Source organism: Malania oleifera, chromosome 1 (genome assembly GCF_029873635.1).
Source record: "Malania oleifera isolate guangnan ecotype guangnan chromosome 1, ASM2987363v1, whole genome shotgun sequence".
NCBI classification, from domain to species: domain Eukaryota; kingdom Viridiplantae; phylum Streptophyta; class Magnoliopsida; order Santalales; family Ximeniaceae; genus Malania; species Malania oleifera.
In genome coordinates this window covers 153593450-153606301 of record NC_080417.1, presented here as the reverse complement: position 1 = coordinate 153606301, position 12852 = coordinate 153593450, and the positions used below count along the sequence as shown (strand labels likewise).

The following is a 12852-nucleotide window of genomic DNA, read 5'->3' as shown; positions in this document are numbered from 1 at the left end:
CATAATTTATAGTACCCTTACAATATTTTAACACCCTTGTTAGTGCTATCTAGTGGTCATGCCTAGGATTATGATTGTATCTACTAAGTCTACATACTACAAAATGCAAAATCTGGGCGTGTATAATTCATTAAATGCATTAAAAAATCCACTATTTGAGGATACTCAACCATAGCAACAAGATCGCCTTTATTGTTCTTTAATTGCAAACTAGCATCATATGGAGTTTTAGCATGTGTGCAATCAATATGATAAAAAAATTTCAAAATTTTTTCCACATCATGTGACTGGGATAAACAAATACCATTGTGCTCACGTATAACTCTTATACCTAAAATTACGTCTGCTTGTCCCAAGTCTTTCATTTCAAATTTTGTGGCAAGAAACAATTTGGTTGAGTTGACAATTTCTATATTGGTGCCAAATATTAACATATCATCAACATATAAACATATTATTACACCACTATTACCATCAAATTTGTTGTCCAAACATTTATCTGACTTATTAATTTTATGTTCATCACTTATAAAAATGTTATCGAACTTATCATGCCATTGTAAAGGTACTTGTTTAAGTCCATACAAAGATCTAACTAATTTACAAATTTTATGCTTAGCACCATCTACTTTATAACCTTCAAGTTGTTCCATATAAATTTCTTCTTCTAGATCACCATTCAAAAATGCAATTTTTACATCCATCTGGTGTATATATAGAAGCAAAAGCTATTAAAACTCCAATAGTTGTGACCTTTGTAATTGGCGAATAAGTATCAAAAACATCTTCTCCTTTTTTTGGTTATACCCTTTGGCTACTAATCTAGCTTTAAACTTATCGATACTACCATCTGGTTTAAACTTCTTTTCAAATACCCATTTACACCCTATCATTTTATGTTCAGGTGGTAAATCTACAAGATCCCGTGTGTTGTTTATTTTTAATGATTCTAATTCATCTTCAATTGCTTCTTTCAAAAACATAGCATCTAGTGAAGTTATAGCTTGTTGATATGTAAGTTGATCATCTTCAACTAGAAAATTTGTCACCAATTTAGAATCAAAAGTTGATTCCTTTCTACACATTTTACTTTTCCTAGGTTCAAGATTTTTTACATTGTTGTCAACAATTTCTTTTCCACAAGATGTTATATCTATTATTTCTTCTTTATGTTTAAAGGAAAAATGTTTTCAAAAAATTCTGAATCTCATGCTTCTATTATTGTATTCGTTTGTAACACATTATTATCAGATCTAACAATTAAGTATCTATATGTGGCACTATTTTGAGCAACATCATAATAATCAAACTTCAACTCCCTATCCCATGATAAATTCCCCCTTTCCCACCAACAAAAGAAAATAAATGTAAATATATATATATTTTAAAAATATTTTTTTTAGATGACATATGCGTTGAGACCCCAACGTCTAATATTTTTCTTAGACAAGGCTTATCATTTATCCACAAACAGTGATTCTTTTGCAAACACCAGGCATTCTCAAGAGAATCACAGCCTTTAATCTATAACTTAGCAATATATTCAATCCCTACATTACAAATGCTTGGAAGGTGATCTTATAGTTCTTTTAAAAACACACGCCATCCTACTTGATGATAAAACCAAAATTTCCTTCATTCTTATAACTAAAGAAGTTCATTGCAAAGAGAAATCTGAGAGTACAAAAATCCATCACAACAAGTGTTTGAGGTAGATGAGGATTGCAAACGACATCTCATATTCTCTGCTTTTTTCCTTTTTTAAGAACAATAAATTAATTAATAACACTGTAATGGGAAAACTAGCTGATGAAGCCTCTTGATGAACTGATAGAAGACCAGTTAATTAGAATGTGCATCATTATCCTCATGCTAAAATTTTCTGCTAGTGTTTTCATAGTAACATACCTTTTTCTTGTATGCATCATTCACAGGTGACATGTAACCCCCAATGACAGAATAGCCTTCTGAGTTCAATGCATCTCTTGCCAGCTCTAAACATAAAAGTGCAAATTGATCACTTACTCAAAATGTACATGTTCAAAGGAAAGTTAAATAAATCTTAATGTCATAACCAGTAATTTAAAAAAATGATCAGATCATTGACTCAAGAATTTAGGCCTAAATACATAATATTTCATGCCAACAAACAATGGGGGTGAAGAAATTAGCACATAAGTTCACAGGAAATTAGAACAATATGTATAGGCTTATATTTTACTCTTAAGGTAACCTAAATAAATGAATCCTAACCCTTAAATCAAATTAACCCCAATCACAGACTAAAATCTAAATAAACCTTGTTAGAATAGTATCACACCACCGTAACATGAACAGAAAATTGATATAATAGCACCCAATGCAAATAATACCCAAACAAAGTCTGCATTTCCTTTCTTGTCAACAAGAAGAAAGGAAGAGTCACTAGTAAGGGTGTATACCCAAACCTGAAGGTTACAGATTCATGTCACAAAAACAATCTCTCCAAATGTCGAGGTATGGCTGCATACATCATGTCCTCCCTACACCTTATATGATGCGGCAGCCTAGAGCATTGTTGTTACAAGTTTCATGTTGGAAGACTCACTGGGGACAGCTGAGACACTTTATCAAAAATGATAAATCCAAGGGCAAAACACTCTAACCTCCCTGTTTGCCAAAAAGATAAGACCTCACTTGATGTTTCAAAATTTTCACATTTTATTTTATGGACACATATAACCTCTCCATCATTTCCCTGCCAAGTATCCAAGCAGGAAAAGAAACACTAAGAGCCAGTTTAACTGTGGAAAACAGTTCTTGTTTTCCATTTCTAGTTTTCCAAAGAAAGACAAATTCCAGCTTATTTTCCAGTTTTCAAAGATTCACATTAAAAACATAGATAATAAAGACTTTGTTTAGTCGTGCAAAACAATTTTCATTTTTTCATTTCTAGATTCCAAGACAATACAAAAAAGACACATTGGTTTTCAATTTTCCAAAAAGTATATAAGAAAATAAGAATCTAAAAACAATAAAAAGATGTTTCCAACTTTCCTATACAAATTTGGAAAATTGTAAAATAAGGTAGCATTTTTGTAATTATTTGAAAATTTGAAAATGAAAAATAAATTTATTTTTTTTTACAAGTGAATAATGTCAAAGCTTTTTTACTATTTTCCATTTTTATCATACAAATGTTGCAAATTTGAAAAATAAGCTAATTGATTTTTGTAATTCTTGGAAAACTAAAAAAGGAAACTGAAAACTTTTTTTCACAAATAAATGGGCCCGGACCTTTCCTGAGATTCACCCAAGTAACACAAATGAGATTTTGTTTTAGGGATGCTTACTCCATTCACTCATAATCAAGTAGCCGAACAAAGTTTGAATTATGCATCAGGAAAAAAAACACTGGTTTGCACTGTTGTACTCTTTACACAGTTATGTCTAAGAAGAATGCACCTAATCAGATTTTCTTGAAGGTTCTTCCTCCCTCCCTCTATATCAGTGTCTTTTCACCCTAAATTCAACACAGGCAACCTCAACTGTAGGCATGTCGTCAAGTATAACTCTAGCAGCTTTGTTTCCAAGGATTGTTGATCTTCAGGGATTCTTCCTTCGGCTTTTTCTCAAACTCACCTTGTTGCCACACTCACTCAACATCTCCTTTAGCTTTTCTTCTTTTTATCTTAACATCATCAATAATTTTTTTTCTTCTAAGCCCTTCAGATTGTGTTGGTAATGCTAAAAAAGGAATCTCTTACCTTTCTTGTTTTTCAGCAGGTTTTAGCACAATGTGTGAACCAGTGTCTCTAAATTTGTAATGAATTTCTTTCCCAACACCCAGTTCTATCCAAGGGTAATTTTTAGATCTTAATAGAAAGAAGGTTACACCAATTATATGGCAAATTTCTAACCTTATCTATAAACCATATCTCCACACCTTAAATATGTACAAAAGCTAACAATTTGCTCTCAAGCATCACACTTTCTTGGGTTGGAGTTAAAACGCTGCACAATGTCGAGGTGATTACACTTTCAGAAGTACCCAATCGCTGCTAACCCACATTCAATTAAGCATAGTAGTCAAAAGGGGCCTCTAGGCACGAGGCACACATGGACGATGAGGCTAGCACCTCATTCCTGTTAGGCGAGGCAGCCTTTAAGAGGCGCAGGCAGGCGCACTGAGGTGCACTGATGCGTTAGGCGCAGTGAGCCGCGCCTTGAAATTTTTGAAGCTGTTGATAAAGAAATGTAGCCAGAACGAGCCCTAGCCCTCTTCAATCAATCCAGCCTTCGACTCGAACCAGCCCTACTTCCCTAGCCCTTCGACTTCGAGCCTTCGACTCGAACCAGCAGGATTCATCTTCAACCCTTCGAACCAGCATGAAACCAGCTGGAACCCTTCTTCTTCAAACCTTCAAAGCAGGAGCCCTTCATCAGTTCGTATTTGAGCCTTCGAACCAGCAGGAGCTTTGTGAGTTCATCTTCGAGCCTTTGAACCAGCAGGAATCCTTTGTCTTTGAGGTTCAAGCCTTCGTGAGTCATCAGTTCATCTGCTTCGAAGTTCAAACTAGTAAGTCTTCTTCTTCTTCTTCTTCAGTTCATCTTCTCCTTCGGTTCTTCTGCTTCTTATTTTTCAATTCTTCTTCTTCTTCAGTTCTGCTTCTTTTTCATTTCTTCTTCTTCTTCAGTTCTTCTTCTGCTTCTTCTTCTTTTTCAGTTCTTCTGCTGCCTGCTGCCTACTGCTTCTTATAATATTATATGTAATTAATTATGTAGTTTAATGCAAGTTTACAACTAATATATAATATTTTTTTACTGAATTTAGCTGCTGTTTTGTAATTTGTTTGAAATCTTTTATTGTACTCTTTCTTTTGATGTTGAACTATGTTGATGCTTTTGGGCCTGCGGCCTGGCAATTTCATTAAATTTTCAATTTTGGTACTGAATATTTTGGCATTTTATATTCTAATATTACTATTGATGTGTTCATATATCAATCACCCACCAAATAGGCATTGTACACAATTTTAATAATTGTCCGCCTCATAAATAAAAGAAGTGGAGAAAACCAAATCCTCTAAAAGCTCCAGCAGCAGAAGCCTACAAAAAAAAAACTATTTTATCTAAACGCAAAGTCAAGGGAAAGTATTGACCATTGAATATATGAGCCTTTTGTCCAACCAAAGACACCAAATAGAAGCAAATACAGTACAGCTCCACGAAATTCTGGTCCTGTTATCCAAACGCAAAGTCAAGGGAAAGTATTGACCCTTGAATATATGAGTCTTTTGTCCAACCAAAGACACCAAATAGAAGCAAATACTGTACAGCTCTACAAAATTCTCCCAAACCTGTCAAAGAAGTAAAAAACCATCTAAAGAATCTGGGAACACGCACTGCTCTCCAAACAAACCAAAAAGTCTATTCCACATCATCTAAAGTTACGAAAGAGGTACAGATGATATACAGAGGTTTGCTGCTGATGAGGGGAACAATTCTTCTGGTAAAGGAAGGAAATTCAAGAAAATTTATATTCAGGTGAAAGTTGCCAATCCCCCTTCCCCCAACCTCCAAGATTTTTTAACATTATTATATTTTTATTTTTAAAAAATTAAATATAATACCACTGTCTCCTTGTTACTGTCTTTGGGTCCATTTACATGCCTGTTGAAATTGAGCAGAGCAATAGGAGAAGCTGATCCTCTTTACAAATTCAATTTTGAATCTAAAGCCTCTTACAATTAATCTATGTGGTGTTTTCTAAGCCCAAAGGAGCCAAATTATCTTGTAATAAGTTCTAAGATAAATATATATATATATATATATATAAGAATATAACTAAAATATCTTTAAAAATATGTTTAAAATATTCTTCTGCTAATGCAACACAATGACATTGTGAAAAATTACAATGAAATAGATGAAAAATCCACACTAAATAAAAATAATTTTAACAACATATTTACCTTTCTTTTCCCCCCACAGTAATTGGGTTTTACAAATTGACTCTAATATTAATAAAGGTATATTCTAGCAATATGTTTGTTACACAGGTCTATAAAATTTCTTCTTTAACGAATCTACTTTTTATTTTTTGTGTGCATGTGCAACTATATAGTACATATGTTCATTTCTTTATTGAGATACAATGGCTTAAGAATAAATATTTGCATTATGAATATATTTAAGACCACTCATTATCCATAATCAAATTTATATTTTTAATAAATAAAATTTAAGACTAGTAATTTTTAATGCAATCAGTAACCTATCTCATCAAATTGCAAATAAAATGTCAGAAATGTATAACTCATGGATGTCACAAATTTTTTGCTAAGTCTGATCTCCTTTAATGAATCTAATTTTTATTTTGTGTGTGTGTGTATGCATTTTTGTGTATATACTAGAGTATGTACAGTCATTTCTTTTTGAGATACAATGGATTAAATATAAAAATCAAGAAAAAGAAAACAAAACAAAACGTGAATGAAATTCACAACTATTCAGACACGTCACAAACAACTATAGGGGATAATGGCCTGTAAGGCCTTCTAACTCACAACAAATTGATGGCATTAGCTCTATTGAGGACTCCCAACTAAAGAAAGAGCCCCCAGCTTAGAAGGAACCTGAGCTTCCCAAATATGATTCACCAAGGGACAAAAGGTAGGAGACTAAATAATATGAGAATAGAAAGAAGAAACCTTAGTGGTCGTTTGGTATCACTGTCAAAAATTAGAAAAACGAAAACCAAAAACTAAAAACAGAAACTAAAAACTAGAAACCAACCTGTTTGGTTAACATTTATAAATTAATACAAATCAAAAACTTCATTAAAAAAAATGCTCACTTTCATCTTTAAATCAAATAATATTATAAAAATATGATTAAAATAATAAAATTAAAAATAATGCACATTGAAAAATTACTATAACAAAAATAAAATTTATTATAATCATTTTATTTAATTTTTCCATTTTCAAAATTTTACTTTACGTAAAAATTTTATTGGACATGACAATTTAAAAATAGTAAAAAATTATTTTGCAATCGGCTTTATTATTATTTTTAAAAATTTATATATATTTTAATTTTAATTATACTTAAATTCATATCATTTAATTTTGACTTTAATTTAAAAGTTTATAAAATGAATAATTTAGTTCCAAAAAACTATTTTTGGATTTTAAAAGTTCTGGCAATAAGTTGTCAAAAAACCTGAAAGCCATAAAATCTGGTTTTTAGTTTTTTGGCAAACAACTGAAAACTGGAAACAGAAACAGAAAACTGACAACATAAACAAACACGTTTTTATAATCTATTTCTTCATTGTGAGTGATAGAAGCAGAAAACAGAAAACAGCAATAATACCAAACAGGCCTGTCAGGCCCTTAGAGTTTCCAGCTAGGTTCAATGCTGTTAAGAACTTGCAATTGTTGATCCCATGGTATGAACGCTTTCTTGGTTTTTCTTCTTCATCTTAAGTAACAAAATTCCATAAAATTATAGAAGCTGCTAATTTAGAGCCTAATAAAAATACTAATAAAATTTAATTATAAATTAATATTCTAGAATTGAGCCAATAATAACAAATGCTAATCTTGCTCATGCAGAACCTCTTTACATTGCCATGACACCTATTTATCAAATGATGATAAGATTTAAGCAGGTAACACAATAACACTTAAGATAGCACTCTGTTAGGCCTCCAACAATAGGTTGCACTATTATTAATTGCTTTCTAATTATTGAATACAACAAAAATATAAGGAACTGACTTTGATGTTGTGTCAAGGATACACAACTCCTATCTGTACCACATACATTGTTTCATTTTGTAATTTGAAGCGTTGCACACATTTAACTACTAAAGATTTAAAAGCAAATAAACCCCAGCTGATATGATAAATATTTTCATGCAACATTTGGCAGTTGATAGCTAAAGTTTTTCATGTCCTCAAAACAAAGAATTGAAAAATAAATAAATAGATCAGACTTCACGAGCAACCTAAGGCAATATTTAGATGAAAAAAGAAACTCGGAGCTTCCCAAGGACCAACTATAGCTTCATCAACATATTGACACTAGCGTAAACAAATTTATATTGAATCCAATTTCAAGTTATATGGCTAACTAGAAATGGATGAGAGAGAAATTCCGGATCAATTTAAAAAATGCAAATTCTATCACAATTATGAAGCCAAGCTTTAGCAATCCAGCACTCATTTTATGGGCAAAGTTGGTTCTTCAAGAATAGATATGAAATTTACAAAAGATTAATTACAAGATGAAATTAAAAAACATAAAACTAAAGAAGGGAAATAAGAAACTTCTTGAGTGGATAGTTTAGCATGTGACTTGGGAGATATCACTGCCAAACCAAGATGGTAATTCATTGAAAGACGTGAGATATTGTAAGAAAATTGAGCATACAAAATACAATGGAAAATAAAAAATTTATCATGCACACAAACCCTAGATTTAACCACATTTAAATACAAAATTCAAAGGAGATACTTAAAGGATGCAGAGCACAGAAGCAAATTATTATTTTGTAATTTTTATTGCACTTTCGTTTTTCCTTTCAAGGGTATCTTTGTCAGGAAACTAATGTTTTAGTTTGTTTAGTTTACTTAAATTGTTTTCCTTATATGTTCATTTCATAATACAGTAAATTTTGACATTTCACATTGATTTAATCCATAATTAGCAACACTAATCCATTTCATCACCCTGTTCCTCCCAGGCTTATCCTGCAAGCATAGAGATCACACCAACTTTTGGTAGGATGAAACTTGGGCTCTCCATGCCCATATCCACACCAACATCCTCCTCTCAGAGTATCCATACAAAGCTAGCATCAGTTCCTTGCACTAGTAGCACGCAACTACGTAGGAGGGTGAGTATGAAGGGAGAGGGATGGCTAGGACATGCGAGTATCCTAGGCCACCCTCCATCCTCTTTGTAGAGGGGGGCGAGAGAGAGAGAGAGAGACCAAATGGCAGACCCTTAAGGTGACCATCCCTATCATGGTACAATTAGATTTTGCAATTATATTCATGACATTTGCAATTAGACCAATCTATTATACATCTCATGCATCAAGCTTTTCTTTCTTCATTCCCTCCCCCTTTGTTCATTGGATACAGGCCAATGCTATAGCATCATAAGCAACTTAAAGAAGTGCATAAATCAGAAGAGTCATAACCTTTCACTTCTTTTTCATCAAGGTATTAATAAAATCCATTTTCTAGTAAAAGACGAGAACAAACTATTTTAAGGTTTAGACCTCAATTCATCAAACACTTTGCAACCCTGGCTTCAAATTTGGGATCTTGATTTCTTACCAACTTTCAAAAAACAATAGTATAACGACATTGATAAAGCATTTAACATTAAATAATAATAACAGAAAAGAAAAGAAGTCTCTTCTTGTGAGGTTTTAAGAATTTCAGGAGGCCTTGACAACAATTCTAATGAAAAGAAACAGCCACAAGACAACTTACCAAACATACGCAAGTGCATATAAGTTGGAGGATTGAAACTTCCTGTTGCTACAAGAACTACATAAATCTCCTCCCTGTTGTGTGTTAGGGAAAGAGAGAGTCAGGCATGTTTTCATGAAATAGGCAAATATCAATAGAAAGAACAGAACCATACAGTAAATAAAAGCAAGATTCATTTCCTAAAGTGCATCAAATCCAATGCATGTGCATTTCAATATATCTAAAATACTAATGAGTCAAGACTCCATGTTATTGATGTCCACTAAAATATCATGCATTTCTTCAATTAAAAACCACACACTACTTCTCCAAATGCAAAACAATCAAAACAAAATGCTGCCATAGCAGGAGCTATGCCAATATTTTGTTAGGAGTCATGCCAAGGTGCAAGTTATTAGAACAAATTGTAAACCAAGCAAACCAATTTGAGGCGACAATGACTTACACTTCAAAAATTAACAAGGAAAAAAAAGTGCAAGAAAACTAACCTGATTATGGTCTTAGATAAGCAACCAGAGTCGCTTGATCCTAAACATAATTTATCACGTGGCAATAATATATCCATTGTACCTTAAGAGAGAAATTTAGCATTAATAACAGCAACATAACTACTACTAATAATAATAATTCTGCCACTAACAGCTGTGCAGCTAATTATTATAGTTCATAAATGAAACATTACAACCCTCTCTAATGGGTTGATAAAGTGTAGTTGAAAATTTATCTAATGCAGTCAATAGTTTAAATTGTCAAAGGATCATTGTAATTTATATCATTACTATCTTGCCCTGAAATGCAAAATCACTTGCGAAAGCAGTCAATTGCATATGGTCCTATTTTTTATAATTAAAAGAGAAAAAAATAGATAAATGTGACCCCTACTTAAATATATAATATTTGAAATACTAAAAATTTAGTCATCTCTGGATCTATTAAAAAATCAAATAACAACATATAAATAGTAATTACACAACAGCAATGTTACTCATGCAAGACCTGCTTTTTGTCCACTTCTTTTTGTTTTGCAAAATAACTAACTGTAAAGATAGCATTTATTATGAATTTGTTAACCATCATGAATTACAAAATAGTAAATTTAAAGAGAGAGAGAGAAAGAGGAAATTTGTTCAACATTTCAAAGCACCAGTCCCACTTGAAAACATTTTAAACTAGTTTTTGCAGTTGTTAATTCAAAGTGATGGGTGAACAATCTGCATGCCACTATGGACAAGCAAATCTCTACATTTTGTGTTGGAAACTTTCATGCTGAAATGCAAATTTTGTTACATAGCTTTTGCATGATCTTCCTTTCTTACAAAGAGACTGGAAGTTGGTAACTAAATGGTAAGTATCCACATTGTGGAGATCTAACAAAGTTTTATCCCATCAGTTACCAAAGTTAACTAACACAAGCACAAATAGTGGGAGATCCAGAAGAGAAGAGCTTCCCCAAAGCAATTATGGTCACTCTCTCTCTCACTATTGTACTCTGCTTCCACTCCTCCCCTCCCCCCCCCCCCCAAACAATGATTTGGGAATTATTTTGTGAATGGTAAAATCTGCTCCCCATAGAGGTAACGGCTCCCAATGAATCTACTCATTTGAGGTGTTGGCCAACTCAACAATAAAACCTAAATGAATGAAGAAAAATTAGAATATATACAACTTAAAAAGAAGCCTTCAATGTTGTATAGTCACTTTTTGAATTTACAATAAAATGTTTCAATTTTGAAATACTGTTGGGAGTCAGGAATTCAAACCTTAAATTTAGGTTCATGTGAATTTGGAATTAGCATTTAGGTGAAATTGGACAAAAATGCAATATAAAATTGTATTGGGTTCTACCAATCAATGTAAATCCAGATTGAAGGTTTGAAATTCATGCTCCCAACTAGAACTTCACTTCTCTTTGTTTATTTATTTATTTTAGATAACAAAAGTAGATTCATTGAGAAAAGAATAAAGAATAATAACTAGTGTAAGGAGGGCAAGGCATCGTAAAAAAAGTTTAAAAAATTTACATCCAAGCTGCCTTCAAATCCCTATGAATATCAGACAACAAAAGACCCCAAAAACCTCAAAAGAATAAGCCCAAAAGAAGCAAGAAAATTAACCTTCTCCAAAGCCAATTTAGATAAGTCCTCTAGTCTTTCAGGCTTCTAGCACTCCCCTCAAGCCAAAGTATCCATGACACAGTAAATACTGCACAATCCCAAAAAACCATCCTTCTTCTATTCTTTCCGAAACCCCAAAAATTCACCACTAAAAATGCTGGATCTTAAAAGGGAACTTTCGCTTTCCATTCAGCCTTACGCAAATGAGAAGGGGTAGGATTGGGGATTTTGTGAGATGAGCGAAAAAGAACTTTGAAGAGGAGGACCCCAAAAAGTCCCCAATCCAACCAAACTTCACCAAAGCAAGAAAACAAATTGTTCAACAAACACCTCACCACCCAACAATGAGGAAAAAGATGACCATTAGACATTAGTCTCATTTCCTCACAACACATAACACACACATCTGGTCTAAGAGCCTTATGAGGTCTCCTTGTCTGAAACAAGTCATTCATATTTGTTAAGAATACCACTTTACCTAAAAGTTTAAGCTATTTGGTTTTGGGCCAACAATGTATTAAGCTTTTAAGACTCCCTCACAAGTACAGCCTAACAGCACGTGGAGAGATACACACACAATAGAGTATAATAATTTTTTACACACCGCACAATAAACATAGGCAATGAGACTAGAACCTAGGACCTCTTGGTAACCAGCTCTGATACCATGTCAAAATACCAATTTATCTAAAAGCTTAAACTATTAAGTCGTGAGCCAAGTTTTAACAATAATCACAACCAGTCCAAATGAAGCCCAATTCTTAAAAAGGAACTCTTGCTATCCACAAAGCTTGGTGCAAATGGAAAGGGTTATGATTTGGGGATTTTGTGAGGTGAGTGAGGGACTTTGAAGAGTCCCAATCCAAAGCCTAGCATAGAGGTCTCCACCCAACACCGATGAAGTATGGTCAGCTTTGGCCCACCAAAGACCTCATAGTTTTATCCAAAAAAAGGCACCTCACAAAGTTGAAGTCTAAACCACCTTAAATGGCCAAGATTGCCCTACTACAAGTCCAATGTGGGATCATTGCTAGTTATCCCTCTTTGCCCTCATTAGAGTGGGGCCCACACCCTTGCATGGGTACTACCTCTATGTAAGATCCACCCAAAAAACAATATCGCATGATAGCTAATACAAAATGTAACAATCTTGGCCCAACTTCGGCAAGGTATTATCCGCTTTGTATTATCCGCTTTGGCCCACTAGGCCTCACACAATTGTTCCATACAAGGCACCTCACTTT

The 12852-nt window shown here is 33.2% G+C and overlaps 1 protein-coding gene across 2 annotated transcripts in view; it reads right to left on the bottom strand.

Annotated features, from left to right (window-relative positions):
• Positions 1-12852, bottom strand: part of LOC131147666 (nicotinamide/nicotinic acid mononucleotide adenylyltransferase) — a 28188-nt gene that overhangs the window by 10669 nt on the left and 4667 nt on the right. Inside the window, exons 2-4 of one of the 2 annotated variants that reach the window (XM_058097184.1) lie at positions 9983-10064; positions 9495-9568; positions 1909-1994 (exon numbers count right to left, since the gene is read on the bottom strand). In XM_058097184.1, coding sequence (XP_057953167.1) covers positions 1909-1994; positions 9495-9568; positions 9983-10059 — 237 coding nt within the window. In that variant the 5' untranslated portion in view covers positions 10060-10064. The remainder of the gene's footprint in view (positions 1-1908; positions 1995-9494; positions 9569-9982; positions 10065-12852) is intronic. The other variant, XM_058097190.1, reaches the window with a different exon arrangement.